This window comes from Epargyreus clarus, unplaced genomic scaffold (assembly GCF_041222505.1).
Source record: "Epargyreus clarus isolate Ecla_fem2 unplaced genomic scaffold, WU_Ecla_fem_2.2 ptg000016l, whole genome shotgun sequence".
Lineage (NCBI taxonomy): Eukaryota > Metazoa > Arthropoda > Insecta > Lepidoptera > Hesperiidae > Epargyreus > Epargyreus clarus.
The window spans coordinates 4,175,875-4,194,763 of NW_027332224.1; the positions used below are offsets into that span (position 1 = coordinate 4,175,875).

The following is an 18,889-nucleotide window of genomic DNA, read 5'->3' on the forward strand; positions in this document are numbered from 1 at the left end:
CTTATTTTCTCATTAAGGTGGGTAGAGTGCGCGCCAATCTTCTAGTCCGCTCTGAATATAAAAACGAGTCGCGTCGCAAATAGGAAATTGTAGATGTTAGCAGCACGAAGACAGCACGGGACCCCACCGGCACTCTCCGCTGCCTGCTCTCGCCAACGGGTACATACTCGTAGCTACGTTAGTGTACCCTTACTATTGCTACGGAGTATATGCTTGTAGTTGTGTTAGACCGCATTGGCTCTCTGACTACATCTGCGCACAACAACTTCAGAGCGGACTAGAAGTTCGGCTTGGACTTTAACATACAAGCGATAGCCCGCGTTGACAACTGTTGTTGGCGGTCGCTGACTGTTGGTAGCAGTTACTACCGACAGTTAACGACGTGGCTTGTCGTAAGCGACTAGTGCCGACCGTCGGCTACAGTCATCGACGCGGACTGTCATTTATTTAAGCCCTAATAGAAAGAAAGGGTTTTCCTGTTAATGTTTCTTTTTCCTGACTTTAAAAATCCGATTTTGTTAAGATTTCAGTTTTTTATTTATGTCGTAATGAAATCGATTACCCTTATCAGAAATGAACTGAAATCACTTTATGTAGTTAATTTGAATCTGAAATGAATGTATGATGTAGACATCCTTAAATAGGGGCTTAAATAGGGATTAAATGTTTGTTTTATTTTGTACGTACTTACTACCTATATTTTTATCTGTGTAATTGCGGGAAATACCTAATTGTGCATAAAAGAAGCATAATGTTACTGACCCTAGAAAATGTCTTTAAAATTACACACACTGCGATTATATTATCTGAAATCTGTATCCACGTTAATACGCGGGTAATATTCCTCGTTTTCCTTAACAAATTCTTCCCAGGTCGCAAAGTTCAAGTTTTATCGTCGATTTTTTATCACACGTATGCAAAAAGATGCTTGCTTTGAATGGTTGACTTTTTGTCATCTTAATGTTGGCTATAATATTGTTATATTAATATAAGGAAATATTTTAATGATCTCATTCTGGTCTTAATAAAATCCTCTGTAAATAATTGTCTTGTCCTTTATAAATAATGTGGAAAACCCTTTCAATTATAAATATTACCAGAAAGAGACAACACATTCGTCATAATAGCTATATGTACGTATGTTAAGTAGCGAACTCATAAACATTAATTATTCTTATGATTACTTCAATCATAAGCTTCCTACGTCACCACCACTACCTATAAGCATCTCTGTTATCTTCAAGACGCCCGTAGGGTGGCTTAAAGATGAGCAACCCCTAATAGAATTAGTGCAATGTTTGAAATCGTGAAGGGTGCGTAGCGACGCACCCTCTGCCAACTGAGTAGCGACTCAGGAGTGGCAATGTACCTGTGATCGGCTTTAGATAGGAATTTTTCGTATATGTCTTCCATGCTGGTGATATCTGATAAATCACCAGTGGTCAGATCAACTACTTAATCCTAGTTTCTTTCTTTAGAACCCGATGGTAATGACCATTACCGGTCATATACTTCCAAAATTAATCCCAAATTGATTAGGATTATTTTACCTCAAACACCGTCTTGAAAATTGTTAATCTTGATAAGCATAATACTTAGGCCAATTTTTTTTTAAATCATGTATTGTCATCGGTTCGGATTTCAAAGATTCCGTTACATACATACATACCTAGATCCATATAGGTTAAGCTAATAATAGCGTAGTAAAAAAAAACGAAACAACAATACTCACTGTTCAACACAATGCGCTGCGGTGATCGCCCAGTTCTCATTCAGCAAGGCAGCACCACACTTGTGCAGGTACGTCGAAGTCCTGTACTGCCTGAGCGAGATCTGCCACGGCCACTGTCCGAACGCCGACTTCACGCCGCCCACTATCCGTCCTTGCGGCCACATGCGACGACCGCACACTGCCAGCACCAACAACGTGGAGTTTATTAGCATTTTACACTTATAAACACTTAAAGTCACTGAAAATATAGCCTGAGTTCCATTTTGAGTCACTTGAAGTCGCTTTGTTGTTTACTGAACTACATATACATGGATATTTTACTTTTGATTACACAAAATATTGTCTTAGTTCCATTCTGATTCACTTATAAGTAGTTTTCTTTATTAGTTATTGATCTGCATGGCTATTTTTATGCGATTTTATATTTCTGGTACGCGGTAAAAATATATCTTCAACTGCAAATATATTTTTGGATTATGTAAACTTACATTTCATTTTTTTTAATTTTGCTATTATATTAGTAATTATTTATTATTGAAATATCTGTTATTTCAATACTATCAAAATTTTGAAAGTCTTGGTTCAAATTTATATTTCTAGTTTTATTTATTTTAAGCATAGAATAGATTCATTAATATTTCCAAGATGTTAGTTTTATGTATATGCTACCCTACTGCTACGACAACTGGCCCTATCCACGTCGACACTGTCTACTATCCGCGTCAACATTACTTACTATCCGCATCAACACTGCGTACTATCCGCGTCAACATTACTTACTATCCGCATCGACACTGCGGACTATCCGCGTCGACACTGTTTACTATCCGCGTCGTGTGCATAGTCAGTACGCAAGTTATTAGCATTTTATTGCTACAATCTTTAGTACTCATAAAAAATAACCTACGAAATATATCTTTTTCTGTGTCTAATAGTGAGAAATAAAGTTTCTCATACAGCAAAATTTGTTGAATTATAAATAATGTTATTCTTAGTGCACCTGCGTAAATGTGAGAAATTTAAATTGATAATTTAAGGAAATTAATAAGTGTTTTATGATAATGCACATTAAATCATTAATGTCATTTGAATATATAAAATATCAAAACGTTGTTTATCGTTAGTTATTAATTACTATGTATTTTATTTAAGAATGGTATTACCACTTAAACGTAATAAATTATAATGGAAAATTTTATATATGAACTGTACATTTCAATTATATTTTAATCTTTACGTATCTTTATTTTTTTTTAAATATATGACTCAAAGTTGACTGACTGACATAGTGATCTCTCAACGCACAGCCCAAACCACTGCGGATCGGGCTGAAATTTGGCATGCAGGTAGATGTTATGACGTAGGCATCCGCTAAGAAAGGATTTTGATGAATTCTACCCCCAAGGGGATAAAATAGAGGATGAAAATATTACTTCGTAACGCGAGCGAAGCCGCGGGCAAAAGCTCGTTTGCTCATACATTTACAATCAGCGCCCCTAGCGGACTGTATCAGAACTGATTGGAAATGTATGGGAAATACGTAAACAAATACAAAAACAGTTATTTTTGTAAAAACTCATACTAAGAGTACTGAATATGTATATTCGTAAGTAAATTGTCCGTAGCAGAGAACACTTAACCGACATATGTACATAAGTAATAGATAATTCATAATGATTTACCAAGGCCTTCGTTTTTCTATTGGATACATAGAATTTTACAAAGATGAGTTAAGAAAGTTTTATAGTTTTATTTTGAAATAAAGGAAATTTAAAAGGAAAATATTTGATTTTGAGATTTTAAAAGGGTCCTACGTAGTTAGCCTATGGAGGCACCACCGTTACACTTATTTCTGTCTAAACAGACGTGTAACTACTGTTTTAATTTGAAGGGTGTGATAAGCGAGACTCGTATACGAGGCATTTAATTAGTCCTAAGAGGCAGAAACGTATATGGTCACCCTTACATGTCCAATCGTATCTGAATTTGGTTGATTACAGATGTCTATAGACAGTGTCCACTTAGCACAGTTTTTTTAGAGTAGCAGACGAGCATTTTGTCCACCTGATGGTAAATGGCTACTGCCACCCATGGACATCTGTAATCAACCCCAAATAAGATTAAATTCCTGTCCGAGGTCGGGCAAAAATGTGCCGCTACTCCTGAGGTCTAAGCTGGAATGCCTCGAAAAGAGTCTCCCTTACCACACCCTTCAAACCAGAACACAGCAACGCTTAACACTGCTGTTATTAGACAGAAATAGGTGTGGCGGTGCCGCCGGAGTCAAATCACAAGGGTTTTACCACCTTCAGACTTCTGTAATGTAAAAAAATCTTATCTTCCCGCCATAATACCGCGATGTTTTATGCTTTTTTACTCGTGCATAAGGCCAATGTCCGTTTAGAAACAGTCGAACTACATGATTAATGCTACCAGTACCCTTAGTATGAGTTTTTACGTTTTTCGAAAAATTACTGTTTTTGTATTTGTTTACGTATTTGTCTATACATTTCAAATCAGCACCCCTAGCGGATTGTATCAGAATTGCTTGAAATATTATGAGAAATACGTAAACAAAAACAAAAACAGTTATTTTTGTAAAAACGTAAAACTCAAACTAAGAGTACAGAAGTCTTGCAGTCAGTAACTGGTTTTGTTTCCTCTTAATAATTAGCAATTCACAAATTAACTTATTTACAGCACAAAAACAATTATTAAAATCCTTATCGTGAACGCGACTAATTAATTATTTATTTGACACATAAAAACGCGCGTTTCCTCATAGTAATGACATTTTGACACATTGCTAGACAACAATTTTATCACTTTTTTAAACAGCACTGTTTTTTTTTGCTTTTTTATTTTTGTTTTTAAAGTCGTGAGACGGATAGCGTGTCGTCTCAACTCAGCGGTTACCGACGTACTACTCTTTGTCTCATTTCTCAATACAAGGACCTTTTTTATTAGGGTACTGTACAGAAATGAATAATTGCGCTGTCAATCTGACAGTCCGTCTGTATATTAGTACGTTATAAGTAGCCGATAGAAGGATAGAGGCAGTGTTGTATGATATTGAAAATAATAATAAATAAGCTTTATGTTTATATTTTTTAAGGTGCCGTAAAAATCAACCCGTTAATATCAATTATTAATAACTCGTCAAATATTATTGATTTTTTTTAAATAATAATTATTAAGTATATGTTTTATGTTTTGATAAAAAATGCACACAATATGAATTCGAACCACGCTCATTATTAATTATAAATTAATTCAATGATATGGCTACAAAAGATATTTGACAAAGTATGCCTATCAGAAATTTTCGATAGATTGAATATTAATATCGGTCGCTAGACTATACAGGTAAGATTCTATACAAAATGTTTTTTTTATACAAAATTTATAACTATAACTCTTTATATTATATGATACGGAACCTTTTATGAGCGCACCTACCTCACACATGGCAGGTTTTTACTTCGTTTTTTGTTATTCGAATGCTCCTGTAGTTCTTTGACCTGCCTTGTTTTCGCAAGAATTGTAAAAACATTATTTTGCAACGAAATTGAACTTTATTGGTTTTGAGAATAACCGTACCATTATTAATTTGTAGTAACAGCTATTTTATTTAACGGAAATCTTGTGAACGGTAATATATTTCTTTAATAATAAATAGCATTGATTTTTCTTTTCTTCTTTTTCTTAAATTAATTAATCACCCTTTTCTTATATTAAAGCCATTATTATAATTATTGTCACATGTCTATAGAACTATCTGGGATATGAATTATAAAAATATACAGATCATAATATTACTATTAACACTAATAATAATCAGACTTAAAAACTGAAAATTATCGATTGTATAAAATAGATTAAAAATAATAATATCTAATAAATAAGTTTGTAGATATTAAAGTTCAATTTATATCTTTTATGCAAAATTTATTTTTAAATTTATTAAAACAGAAAACTCATTCTTAATAGTTATAACTACAGTGATATAATTATTAAGAAAAGCTAATTCGACTGGCCTGGTGGCGACTCCTCTGGTGTTGCAAATGTTTATAGGCGACGTTAACTACTTTCCATCAGGTAGCACGTCTGCTTTATCGTCAGGTTCAAATATAAAAAAAATATTTTAAATTAATAACGGTATTTATATCTCCACACTTGCGGTTACATCAGGGTTAACATGGTTGAATGGTTATAACATTGCTAACCACAACCGTAAAATTAACCGCGGGCCTTCAACGTTTATTGTAATTGAGATGGTGTTGCTACTGGTTATTATCCTGTGTTATCGGTTTTAGTAATTTAAAACGAGATATAAGTACTACCTATAAAACAAAGGTGGTAGAACTCTGTGTTTTGACGGTTGCAACGCCGATACGCCTATTTCTGCCTAATAACAGCAGCGTTAAGCGCTACTGTGTTCTGGTTTGAAGGGTGTGGTAAAGGAGACAGGCATTCAAACTTAGTCCACAGGGGTTGCCTATCTGAGTTTACCCAAAGATATGTTGTTACCCTGCGGCCTAAGTTGATATTATAAAGTGTAAATAAAACTTGGGATTCGATTCGTAAAAATAAAAAAAAGCAGGTTGATATAGAAATAAGATTATTTGCAAAATTTTGCTGAAAAATTGTAAGTACCTAATCTGGATTGTTTTAGCACGAATTGTTTTTTATATAAATTTTCTAAACTTATAGCCTCTCACTATTTTTGTCCTGTGTAAGTGTCATGGACAAACGCAACGACGAAAACACAAACACCCAGACCCAGAACAGAAATCTTAGTTCATCAAGAATTTCATATCATCAAGAATTTCACATCATCAAGAATTCATCAAAAACCTCAACTCATAATTTAAAATGTAAATCTAAATTACAGAAATCTGAATTCTGAATTTACATGTATGAATTGAATAATTTAGATATCTGTCCTCCCGGGAATTGAACCCGGACCTCGCGTGTCAAACCGGTAAGGCGTCGTTCGCTGTTTGGTCAACGATTAGTCAATCCCATTAAAACAATGAAGTAATCTTAATCCCATTCAATACCAACTAGGAAGTAAGTTAAAGTATCTCCAAGGACCATAATTACACTGACGACTTAATCACAGGCTTTGTTATTAGTTAATGTTGCTATCTTAGTAATATTTGGTCAGTCTTGCCAACGTTATTCAACCTATTCAATTTATTTGATTACATATTTGACATTTAATTACAATATCGAAGTTTTTATACGGATCCCTAACGCTTTTGGTAATATTCTATAGTCTATTTTGTTCACGGAAAATCAAGGATGTTTTTTTATAATATAGGAGTAGCAGACGAGCATGGCGTCCACCTGATGGTAAGTGGCTACTGCCGCCCATGGTCATCTGTATTAAACCTCAGATAGGATTATGTATTCCTACCTGAGGTCGGCCACAGATGCGCCGCTACACCTACTAAGCTGGAAAGTCTCGGATAAGTATGTCTCCCTCACCACACCCTTCAAACTAGAACACAGTATCTTTTATCACGCTGTATTTTTTAAAATATTTTAAACAACTTACCATCTTTATAGTTGCTACTGATGTTGTATTTATCTAAACTGGTTTCTGGTAACATTGTCGTCGGCGAGGTGGTAACTGTAAAGGTAAAAAATGCTATTATAATATTTACTCAATATATTAACATTGTAACTTGAAAGGGGTCTGCTATTAATAGTAAAACCGTTGTAAATTGAAGGCGGTTTTCTGAATATCTATACATTATTTTTATTCGTGATGCGTGTTGTATTAAACGCATAATCAATAAATAATAATCTTTTGACATCACTGAAATAATTATATTGAAAACTATTATTTCTTAGTTAGCAAAAATTAATTAAAAAATATAATGCTAATTTATTGATATTCAAATATTTTTTTATGAAAAAGCAGTTAAGAGAAATTATTATTATAGTCATTAATTAAATTTATTTGAAGATTTATTTTGAATTCAATAATCGAAATGAATAAAACAAATAAGAAATTGAAATTAGAAAAAAATAATGAATTTAATAAAAGAAACAATTTGAATAATAGTTTATGAATAAATTATTGATGTAAGTGAATTAAAGGAAATGAAGATTAATTTATCGTCATTAATGAATTGAATGAATGAATTTATTATCGCCCATTATGGATAATGAATGCATCCTTTTTGCTAAAAAAGATCTCAAAAATTAACAATTTCTAGTGTTACAGACACATGGTTTTTCATAATTTAAGTCATAAGTGACCTAAATATATAATAATAATATATATAATATAATAGTATTGATAATAAATATATAATATAATAGTATTTATTATTAAATACTTTTCTATTTTTATATTTTTGAAATAAGTAAGTATTCAGTCTTGTTTTGAGTTATGAATTGTCAGCTAATTTTTGCAATGTCGTATACAATGTAATTGTGATAAATTTGTGGATAAAGATGTATTATTGAAAATATTGATGATTATGGAAGAATATATTGTATTTCTGGAATCCGTTATAATAGTAAGAAGAGTTTGTGAGATGTGGGCGTTTGTTGTTAATAATACAATAACGTGTGATCACTTACCACCTTCAGAAGAAGCTGAAGCCTCCGTTGACCCATCAGTTTGATTAGCAACAGTAACGTTGCTCAAACTGGGAGTCAAACCTACACTTGAAGTTGAAGTCGGTGCTGTCGGGGACAGCGTGACATTTACTGTGAATTCAGCTGCAGCTGCAGTCGTGCCTGAAGTTGGCGCTTCGCTTGTGGGTGGAGAAGCTGTTTCAGAAGATACTGAAGAAGCTTGTGAAGTTTGTGAAGTAGATGAAGCCACAGTTGAAGCTATAGTAACAATTGACGCTGTTGTTTCCGTTATTGGTGCTGCAGTTGTCTTTTCAACAGTTGTAGCTTCAAGCACTGTTGTCTCAGTCTGTACTTCAGCTGTTGTTGGTGCTTCTGTTGTTGTCGTCGTCGTTGTTGTTGTTGTGGTTGTTGTTGTAGGGGTTTCTGTTGGTTTTGGTGGGATGCTCGATATGAGTACCCATCCTTCTGGAGGCGTTATAGGTGACCATATTTCTGTAATTATATTAATGTAGAATTAATACAGGTATTTCTAGATAATTTCACCTAAAAGGTTGTAGAACCCTTTGGAAGCACCACCGTCACACCTATTTCCTTAAAACAATTATGTTCTGCTGCTGTGCTCTGTGCTGCTCTGTTCTATTTTTACCACTCTTTTATTAGCTTCACTTGTATGTATGTTATGGAATCTTTGAACTAGATTTTAACCCACTTTGAACGGTCCAATTAATTTAAAATTTTGAACAATTATCAAGAACCGATACACGATTTTAATAATTGTATCCCATTCACCTCATCAGGATCGTCAGGAATCAGGATTAACGATTTTCCTTGTGCGATTTGAGCGTGGTTTTTAGTTTTTAAACTATAATAATTATTTAATATAATTATTAAATACAGCCTTAACTTATGAACTGCTTTATGCTCTTTCAAATTCACAAATAAATCGCACAACAAGCAAATAGACCTGACAACAGCCAAGAATTTGAATTTAAATTATTTAAAATCAGAATTAGCAGTCTACACGATTACTAACGCACAGATAACAAAGGTACTCAAGTCACGTAAAGCGGTCGCACAGGTCAGCATATTGTTTGAGTGAAAATCGTGCTTACTTTCTTTTGAGAACTTTAGGGCTCGAAAAACTGTGACCTACCTAGTTTGGTGGACTCAAAAACGTTTAACGTACTACAAATAAGTATAAAACTGGGCTAGGAGTCGAACTTGCAGACGAAGGGTCCCATTAAATTTTTATTTTTGTATTTCCTATCAAAAGCAACTATAGAAAACTTAAGTAGACCTATTATAAGCCAATAGATTAACTCAAAAATTACAAAAATACGCCTTTCTTATTCATACAGAGAAATAGAGAGTTTTGGTATGGAACCCTAATAATGAAATGTGTTAAAATTATAAAAAACGCACCTCCTTAGGGCAAATACAGAGAAAGTATTTCGTTGTCAACCCATTACTGCCCCTCTGGGCACGGGTCTCTCAAAATGAAAAGTATTGGGCCATAGTCCACCGCGTTGGCCATGTGCGTATTGGTAGACTTCATATACCTTACGATGTTTTTCTTCATCGTTAAAGGAAGTGATAAATAATTTGTAAAACGAAAATTTGAAAAAAAAATCCTGAGCTGCCTTAGGGATCCGAGCCCTGACGAATTTGAAACAATTATTTAAAACAGCTATACTTAATTAAAATCTGAGATCATTGACTTGTTCGAACAATGTGCAAATTATACAATTATTTCGGCGTATTGTTTTTATCATTGTGGGTAGAGGTAAGAAAAAGTTTGAGATCTGTTATCGAGGTATGCTTGGCCCTTGATGAAAGAAACAAATAGATTTCTCTCTCGTTTAAAATACTAAAACTTTTTGTTTAGTTTTCGTCTTTAATACTTTTTATTTAATTAGCTTGTGTGCATAATAACTGATCTATGTTGATGAGCAGGTCAGTTTGATGGGTGACCGTTAGTAGATAAATATATGTATAAGCTTCATGATTCAGAGGGTTTTTCCGATAATAATCATTATAAATGATAAACAAATAATTCATAAACATTGTCAGATATCTTGTTTAAAATCATTCGACACGGCCACTAACCGATTATTTAGTTCAAAAAATCATTAGAAAATTGATTTCATTCATTTTATGTTATCAGAAGAATTAAAGCCTGCTAAGTAGTATCCAAAGCTTATGTAGATAGAGCGAAAATATTTTAAAATCATTTTTAATTTTGTAACTAGAAAATATTAAGCTTATGTATTAAATTAATTAGAACGGTTAACCCTATTATTCTAATTAATAAAGTAATAAATTATATTTATAATAATAAAAATTAACATTTAAAAAAGTAAGATATGGCAATCAATTTAAAATCTTATTATTAATACTTTCCCGTATTTTCTGAATAATTAAAACTCAAATTGGGAGTCTATTTGAGTTATTCGTCCATGTGAACCCCATGTATTATCTGAAGTAACGGCGACTCACCGTAGGTAGTCATTTGACCACACAGGTATTCAATGAGTCACAATTTTTACAAACATAATGAGTTTTACACAAAGATAAGCTTCGCTCGTGTCCCTGTTTTTATTTTTTATAATAGGAGTAGTAGACGAGCATGCAATCCACCTGATGATAAGTGGCTACTGCCGCCCATGCATATTCATAATCAACCCCAGATAGGATTAAATATTCCTACCTGAAGTCAGACGCATCGCTATCCCCGAGGACTAAGCTGGAATGCCTCAGATAAGTATGTTTCATACCATACCAAACCAGAACACAGCAGCGGTACACTGCTGTTATTTGGCAGAAATATTTGTGACTTTCATGTTATTAATATAGGAGTACTATCTAAAGTGTATGAAACGCCTTGCTTTGTTGCTATGAAAACAAAGTTGGAACGATTCATGTACGAGTATCATATGGTCCATATGATACGAAGGATACGTGCCTTATCACATTTTAAACTAGAACACAGCAGCACTTAACAGTAGCTAACATGTCTGATATAAGGCTAATACAATGTAAACATTTAAAGATTTAATAATAAAGAAATTACATGACTACCAAAATCCCATGACTGTCCCACTGCTGGGTATAGGTATCCGACTGAGAAGGTTTATGACCATAGTCCAATATTCTGGTCAAATCCAGATTTTTAAGACCTTGTTTTTAGGGTTCCGTACCCAAAGAGTAAAAACGGAACGTTATTACTAAGGCCGCTGTCTGTCCGTCTGTCACAGGGCTCTATCTCTGGAACCTTTATAGATGGAGACTTGAATTTTTACAGAGGATGCGTAACGGTAGCCGCTATATCAACAAATACTAAATATAGAATAAAGTTAAATATTAAAGGGGGTCTCCCTACAACAAACCGGTATTTTTCGATCTAACTCTTAAAGGGTAGCAGGAAAACAGTTGAATTAAAAAAAAATGAATCTGTTTGAAAATTTGTGCTTCTGACAACGTATGTATAAAATTTCGTCACTTTCTTAAATGGTGAAGGAAAATATCGTGAAGAAACCTGCATACCTGAGAGATTAATAAAAAAAATCTCGAAGGTATGTGAAGTCTACCAATGCGCATTTGGTCAGCGCGGTGGACTATGGCCTAATCCTTCTCATTCTGGGAGGAGACATGTACCCAGCAGTGCGACGTTAATGGGTTGATGATGATGACGGAACAAAGAAACTCACATTCGCATTAATTAAATAGTTAGGATAACTTACCATCAGATGATGGAGTAGTTTTCTCTGGAGCTTTCGTCGCTTCTACTGTAGACCAGGTCACCAATGGAGGGAACTCTGTCGAAGATATTACAACTGTCTTTTGTGTTGTTACATCAACAGTTGTTGGTCGAGTCTCTCGTTCTGTTGTTACGAAGGTTTCTTCAACTGTCGTCCCTTTTTCGGACTCAGTTTGTAATGTTTCCGCAATTGTTGTTTCTGATGTTGATAATGTTGTTATTCTCTCAGTAGCTTTTTCTGTTGTTTCAATTATTTCTGTTGTGGTCTCCGTCGGAAGTTCTGTTGTTGTTACTGGCACAGTTTGAGCTGTTGAAACTGTTGTTGTGGACGATGGCACTGTTGTAGGTTCAGGAGTTGTCGTTGTTGTAGTACTTGTTGTCGTTGTTGTTGTTGTTGAAATGGTAGAGGTTGTAGTCGGTTCTTCTAATTTCGATGTTGTAGTGTTTATATACGTAATAGATGGGATTGATGGTCTAGTGAAAATAGGTTTAGAACTAGTCGATTGAGGTAGTATAGTGATATTTAATCTAGGTGGGAGTGGCAATGGTTTCTTGGTGGAAGGTCGCTTGGGTGGTGGTCTGTACGGTGGTTTCCTTGTAGTGTTATACGCTGGGATAGGCTTATGCCACGGTCTTGTACTGCCTGTGTAGTGCGGCCTTGTGAAGTTACTCGGCCTGTATGAAGGTCTTGGCTTGTACGTCGGTTTCACTGGTTTCTTCGCTGGTTTTGGTTTCTGTGTCGTTTCGATCTGCTGTGTCGTCGTTTTTATTTCTATCTGTGTTACCTTTTCGGTGATCGGTTCTGGCTTTGTTGTTGCATTGCTTACATCACTGGATACCGTTTGGAATGTTGATAGTCTGATCGGAATTTCTGTTGTTATTTCTGGTGTAGTCTTAGTTGGCGTTGGCGTTGTTGTTTCTGTAGCAACTGTTGTTTTGGCGTCATCGTTCGGTATTTTATTATCCAACGCTTCTTCATACGACTTATGTTCTAGATCTTCTGGAGTCGTTTCTTGTATAGTCTCAGCTTTAGTTGGAACAGTTGTATCAGGTGTCACAGTCGTTGGTCTTTCGGGAATTTTACTGGGAATTTTCACTGGCTTTTTGGGAAAACCGGGAATTTTGTTAACTAGACTTTGTACTTTATCCTCTGTTTGTGGATGAACGAAATTTGAAGTGTCTATTGAGTTGTCATCGATATTATTCCCGATGATTTGTGGGAGAATTGTCTTGTCGGGAATTTGACAGCAGGATCCGAAGTAAAACCTATCTATACAGGTTCCTAGGTGTGAACCGTTGGCCTTTAGGCAATCTATCGCGAACATACATAACCCTTCTTGCCCTGTCCGTCTTGATATACACGGCAAGTGTCTTATATTCCTAGCTAGTGGCACTGGACCTGAAACAAGAGAAAATACACATTAATTCATATAAAAATATAATAACTTTCTACACCCATAGCCACACACTAAGATGATTTATGTCGTGGGTGCACTGGACATAAAAAAACACCCAGACCCAAAACAGTAATCCAAATTCTTCATTTAGATATATTTTTATTAGTAATATAGTAATATTACTGTAATACCTATGTCGTAATAGTGGTGAGCAAACGAGCATGGCTATAGCCGCTGATGACATCTACCATCAATCCCAGATAGGGCATCCTATCCGAAGTTGGCTACAAATTCTAAGCTGTAACACCTCGTATAAGTATATTTTTTGCCATACCCTTCAAATTAGCAGCGCTTAACACTACTCTCATTAGACAGAAATAGGTATGACGATGGTACCACCGGAGTGGATACAAAATATCAGATCAGATAAATATCAGGTATACAGAAAATATCAGGTGTCAGATATTATAATTTGTCTTATATTATTTATTACTTACTACAGATGTCAGCAAATGCCACTTAACAAGGTAAATCGACCCCGTTATAAGACATGGTACAATTTTCATACTGTGGGCGGTGACCTTAATGTCATTCTGTTTGATCTATAGAATAATGTTTATTTTGTTTCGAATTTAATTCGACTTTAGGCAAAATGTTTTCATTTGAGTTGCTACGTTGTGAATATGAATTAGATAAAATATTTTAGAACTTCGGGCATGATCTGATTTAACTGACTACCAAATGGTACCTACCAAAAATTTACTACAATACACATTTACAAAATTATGTTGTAAATATCTAAATATATATAACTCAAAGGTGACTGACTGACATAGTGATCTATCAACGGACAGCGCAAACCACTGGATGGATCGGGCTGAATTGGCATGCAGGTAGATGTTATGACGTAGGCATCCGCTAAGAAAGGATTTTTGTCAATTCTTCCCCCAAAGGGATAAAATAGGGGATGAAAATATTACTTCGTAACGCGAGCGAAGCCGCGGGCAAAGGCTCGTAAAGCATAAAGTAAGTGCTTTAAAAGATATGTTGTTTTAGCAAAGGGAGATCTCCCGCCGGGCTAGGTGATCGTGCCCGGGGAGCGGCCGTGCTCCGACAGTCTCAGTTCGGAGCTTGTATATATGTAAGATGTTTAGAAAACTTCGATAGCGTGATTCAGCAGCGCCATCTCTTGACGAGTAGCGGGAAGTCGCTAACATTGTCTCTAAAAATACATTAGACATCTAACTATTTATACGCTAAATCGTTTTTTACTATAATATTAGGTATAATAAGTTTAAGTTATAACTTTTTAACAAATTATTTTAGTACAAGCAGACCTAGTCTTATTTTTGGATATTATTTTTAATTATAATATTATGAAAACATTTACTTTTGTAATTTGTAGGCGGTTTGTATCATGACTGCCGATTTTTTTTTAATAATCCTTTTAAAAAGTATCTGATAATGTCAAATAACGAAACCCTTCATCATTTTACGAATCGTTTTAACTTACAGGTAGCTATGCATCCATTATCAGTCTTAATAACAAATATCATGGTATTTCAATATCCACCATAAAACTAGTCAGACCTGACCTAGAAATACAGAAATGGAATAATATTCGCGGATACAGAGGCCGACGACCCTAATATCGTATTAAGATGAGAGTTAAACGAGCTTATAAGTGTTAAATACATTTATATCTCACGACGCGGATTGCGACTAATCGTGTCGTGTTGCTAATGATGAATTAATCAGTATGAATGCTCAGAAATGATGCTAATGTGAATGGAAATGGAAATATGGTAATTGATTTAAGGTTTAAAGATTGAATAACCTAGTGGTTAAGACTTGGCCTCAGAGTCCCAGGTTCGAATCCCAGTCTCACTTCTGATTTTTCAAAGTCATGTAAGCATTGGAAATTAATTATATTTTGCTCTAACGGTGATAAAAGAATTGTGAGGAAACCTACTTTTTTGAAGTTCATTAGAAAAATAAATTTCTTTAAGGCTTGTGACCAATTCGCACTTGGCCAACGTAGTGGATTGCGACCTAACCTCTTTCATTAACTCCAAGAGGGGACTCAGGGCCAGCTGTGGGACTTATAAAATCAGACAGATTTCAGCTACTATACTGACAGACCTAACGCTAACCACTAACGCGCTAATAACGCTTCCTATAATAATAATAAAATTCTCTTACTTTTATGAACTTATTTCATTATATCTGACTTACACAACCAACAACACACAGAAAAAGAAAAAGACAAAAATTAAAATTACAATAAAAATGTGATGAACAAAATCCAACCAAATATGTCTAAAATATTTTTTTTTTTGGAAATAATTGTTTAAACTTTCAGTAAAAATTTAACTAAATAATTCCCTAATAAACAGCAAATCCAAAATAAACTATTAAAATATGTTCTATCATTTCTACTAAGGGTAGAGACGGACAGACAAAATTAACATCGACTGTAACATATATGGAAAGTTACTATATAAAAATAACCATTCAACCTTATACAAAAACATGGAAACGATAGGTCACTTAAAAAGTCGTTTACGTTGTTTAGGTCGTCAGGACCGATTGCACGACACGTCAGTCGTCACGTATAAACGTCACAGTGACGTCTGAGTACCGTTGTAGAAACCTGTCGGCCAAGGTAAACGATTTTGGACTCTTAACACACATATGAAATACTAGCGGTTCCTTTAGATTATGTCAATAAATATTATTATCGTCGAATATTCGTTATTTATTTAACGTAACGTGAAACCACATCTATACAAATAAATTAAAGTATGTTTGTGCCTGTAATGCCGAAAGAAGTCATATTCGAAGTACATATTACAGAATATAGTTTTTCTTTATTGTTGTTAATGTTATCAATGTTGTAACCATTATTAATGTTGTTGTTGTTATTAATGTCGTTTATATTATTTATTTTGTTCGTGTTATTCAAATTTGTTCTGAATTTCCAACAGTGACAATTTGGGGAACAATGCAATCATACTAAGTATATTAGCAAAAATATTAAAAAGTAAGTGCTTTCGTATAAATGATTGCCTTTTTAAAGTGTAAAGTACGTTTATCTGAAATAAACAATAACTTTATTATACAGTACAGCAGGCAACCCTAATACCCAGTCATAGCAAAATACCTCGTTACAGAGGCACGTACATTATCACAAACAGTTTTTAGGATGATACTGTAATTTTATGACTATGAGTGTGCAAGCAGTGATAGCCTAATGGTTAAGAAACTCGGCTTTTTGGTCCGAGATTCAAAACTCTGATTTTTTAAAGTTATGTGCGTATTAGAAATTAATTATCACTTGCTTAAACGGTGAAGGAAAACATCGTGAGGAAACCTGCATACCTAAGAAATCTTAAAAAAAAAGTTTACAAATGTATGTGTCTACCAATACGCACTTGGCCAGCGCGGTGGACTATGGCCTAATCCTTCTCATTATGAGAGGAGACCTGTGCTCAGCAGTGGGACAGTAATGCGTTGCTGACGATGATGGATGATGATTGTAATGTTGTTGATTGTTATTATAATGTTATTTTGTTATTCACATACGAGTTAATAGTCTTGTATTTATCTTTGTTATACAGGGAGTCTAGAGACTAAATCCTAAGCACATAATTACATTTGAGGAATTAGAAATTATATCATTTGTCAACAACAAAAAAATATGCGAGGAAATACCCTGAAAATTTTCTATAACATCTTCAAAAGTATATTAAGTAGGTATATGAAGGAGGAATATGTCCTAAACTTTCCTCTTTCTGAGAGGAAATATGTTAGGAGGATACAACAATTAATCAAAATTTGTTTGCTGACGAAAAACAGTTACCTATTTCAGAAAAGTTTATTAATAAAATAAGTTTCCACCATTTTTAATACCATTTGCTTGAAACATATTAATTTTATCGTTAATCATTTAAGATATTTTTTATAAATAATTGATTTTCACAATAGCAAAAATTTAATTATTTTTCGGTCCTTCTAATATTAAGTAGGTATAGTCAGCGTCAGCGCCAACCTGCTAGTCCGCTCTGAAGTTGTTGCGAGCAGGTGATTCATACAATTTGCTATGGCGACGCGATTCATTTCTATATTCAGAGCGGACTAGCAGTTTTACGCGGACTATGCCTAAAAAAACATGTTCACGGCCACTCTAAAGAATTGTGTCTAAGTATAATTTCCTAAAGAATCATATCAAGACTAATTAAAACTGAAACAATGCTACATACCATGTTCATTTTTAAGGCGAGATTTTATCATTTTTCATTTATATTTTCAAGTTCAAATATGAATAAATTATTGTTGTATACACAATGGAAGTACTGATGGAACATAATTACTTATTCATTGTTAATTACGTTTTGTTCGCGATTATTTCGCGCATTAGTAAGATGTTAATCCAATTGTTTAAGTTATTTGATTAAAAATTATATAAGTATGGGAATGACATAACCAAACAGCATAATTACATGATTACGAAACCACAATTTAGATGAATCCAACGATACCTCTTATTATAAAATGGCACGGGCACTGGGCACGAGTCTCCTCTCAGAATGAGAAGGATTAGGCCATAGTCCTCCGCGCTGGACAAGTGCGAATTGGTAGACTTCACATATCTTTAAAAAATTTTTTTAAAGATTTCTTAGCTATGCAGGATTCCTCACGATGTTTTCCTTCACCGTTTTAAGGAAGTGATAATTAATTTCTAATATGCACATAACTTTGAAAAATCAGAGGTGCGTACCTGGGATTGGAACCTGGGACCCCTCGATTAAGAGGCCGAGATACGATTCGAAAAAAATGCATACGCTCGTAAAACATTACTTTCCGCAATTGATAAAGAAAACATAAATTTCCAGATGATTATAAGAATTTTCAAATGACTATACACAAAAGGCCAGAAACGTTTGATTATAATCAAAATACTTAAATTAAATAAATTTGCAGGAACTTAACTGCCGACCTAATAAATCATATGCAAAATATTCAAATGTAAAAACAGCGAGAACTTAGTTGCCAACCTAATAAATAACTGTCATTAATTTGATTAAACTTTCTCTACTTTTATAGATAAACCGGATTTTATGATTAATTTCGATCGACTATTAGCAACGCTGGTGACTCATATCTTTCGTAGAATATTGAAAAGATATATATTATTTAGCATACTACAAAGTCTCTTATGGTCAACGGCAGACTAAATAGTCTTTTCAGATAGAATCCCTATTTTTGTCTCTATAGTCTCTGGACCAGAATAGAGCTACGGTATTCCCTGTCTGTCGTAAGGCGACTAAAAGGGGGCTGTCAGGGTTGCAGGCAGAAAAGTAGGAGCTTAACTGCCCAGCGAGCGACTCCCGAAAGGACGACCGT

The 18,889-nt window shown here is 34.3% G+C and overlaps 1 protein-coding gene across 2 annotated transcripts in view; it reads right to left on the minus strand.

Moving 5' to 3' along the window:
* Np (serine protease notopleural) overlaps positions 1-18,889 on the minus strand; it is a 48,317-nt gene that overhangs the window by 8,549 nt on the left and 20,879 nt on the right. Inside the window, exons 3-6 of one of the 2 annotated variants that reach the window (XM_073081566.1) lie at positions 12,070-13,485; positions 8,336-8,821; positions 7,296-7,370; positions 1,733-1,910 (exon numbers count right to left, since the gene is read on the minus strand). In XM_073081566.1, coding sequence (XP_072937667.1) covers positions 1,733-1,910; positions 7,296-7,370; positions 8,336-8,821; positions 12,070-13,485 — 2,155 coding nt within the window. Of the gene's footprint in view, positions 1-1,732; positions 1,911-7,295; positions 7,371-8,332; positions 8,822-12,069; positions 13,486-18,889 lie in introns of both variants that reach the window. The other variant, XM_073081565.1, reaches the window with a different exon arrangement.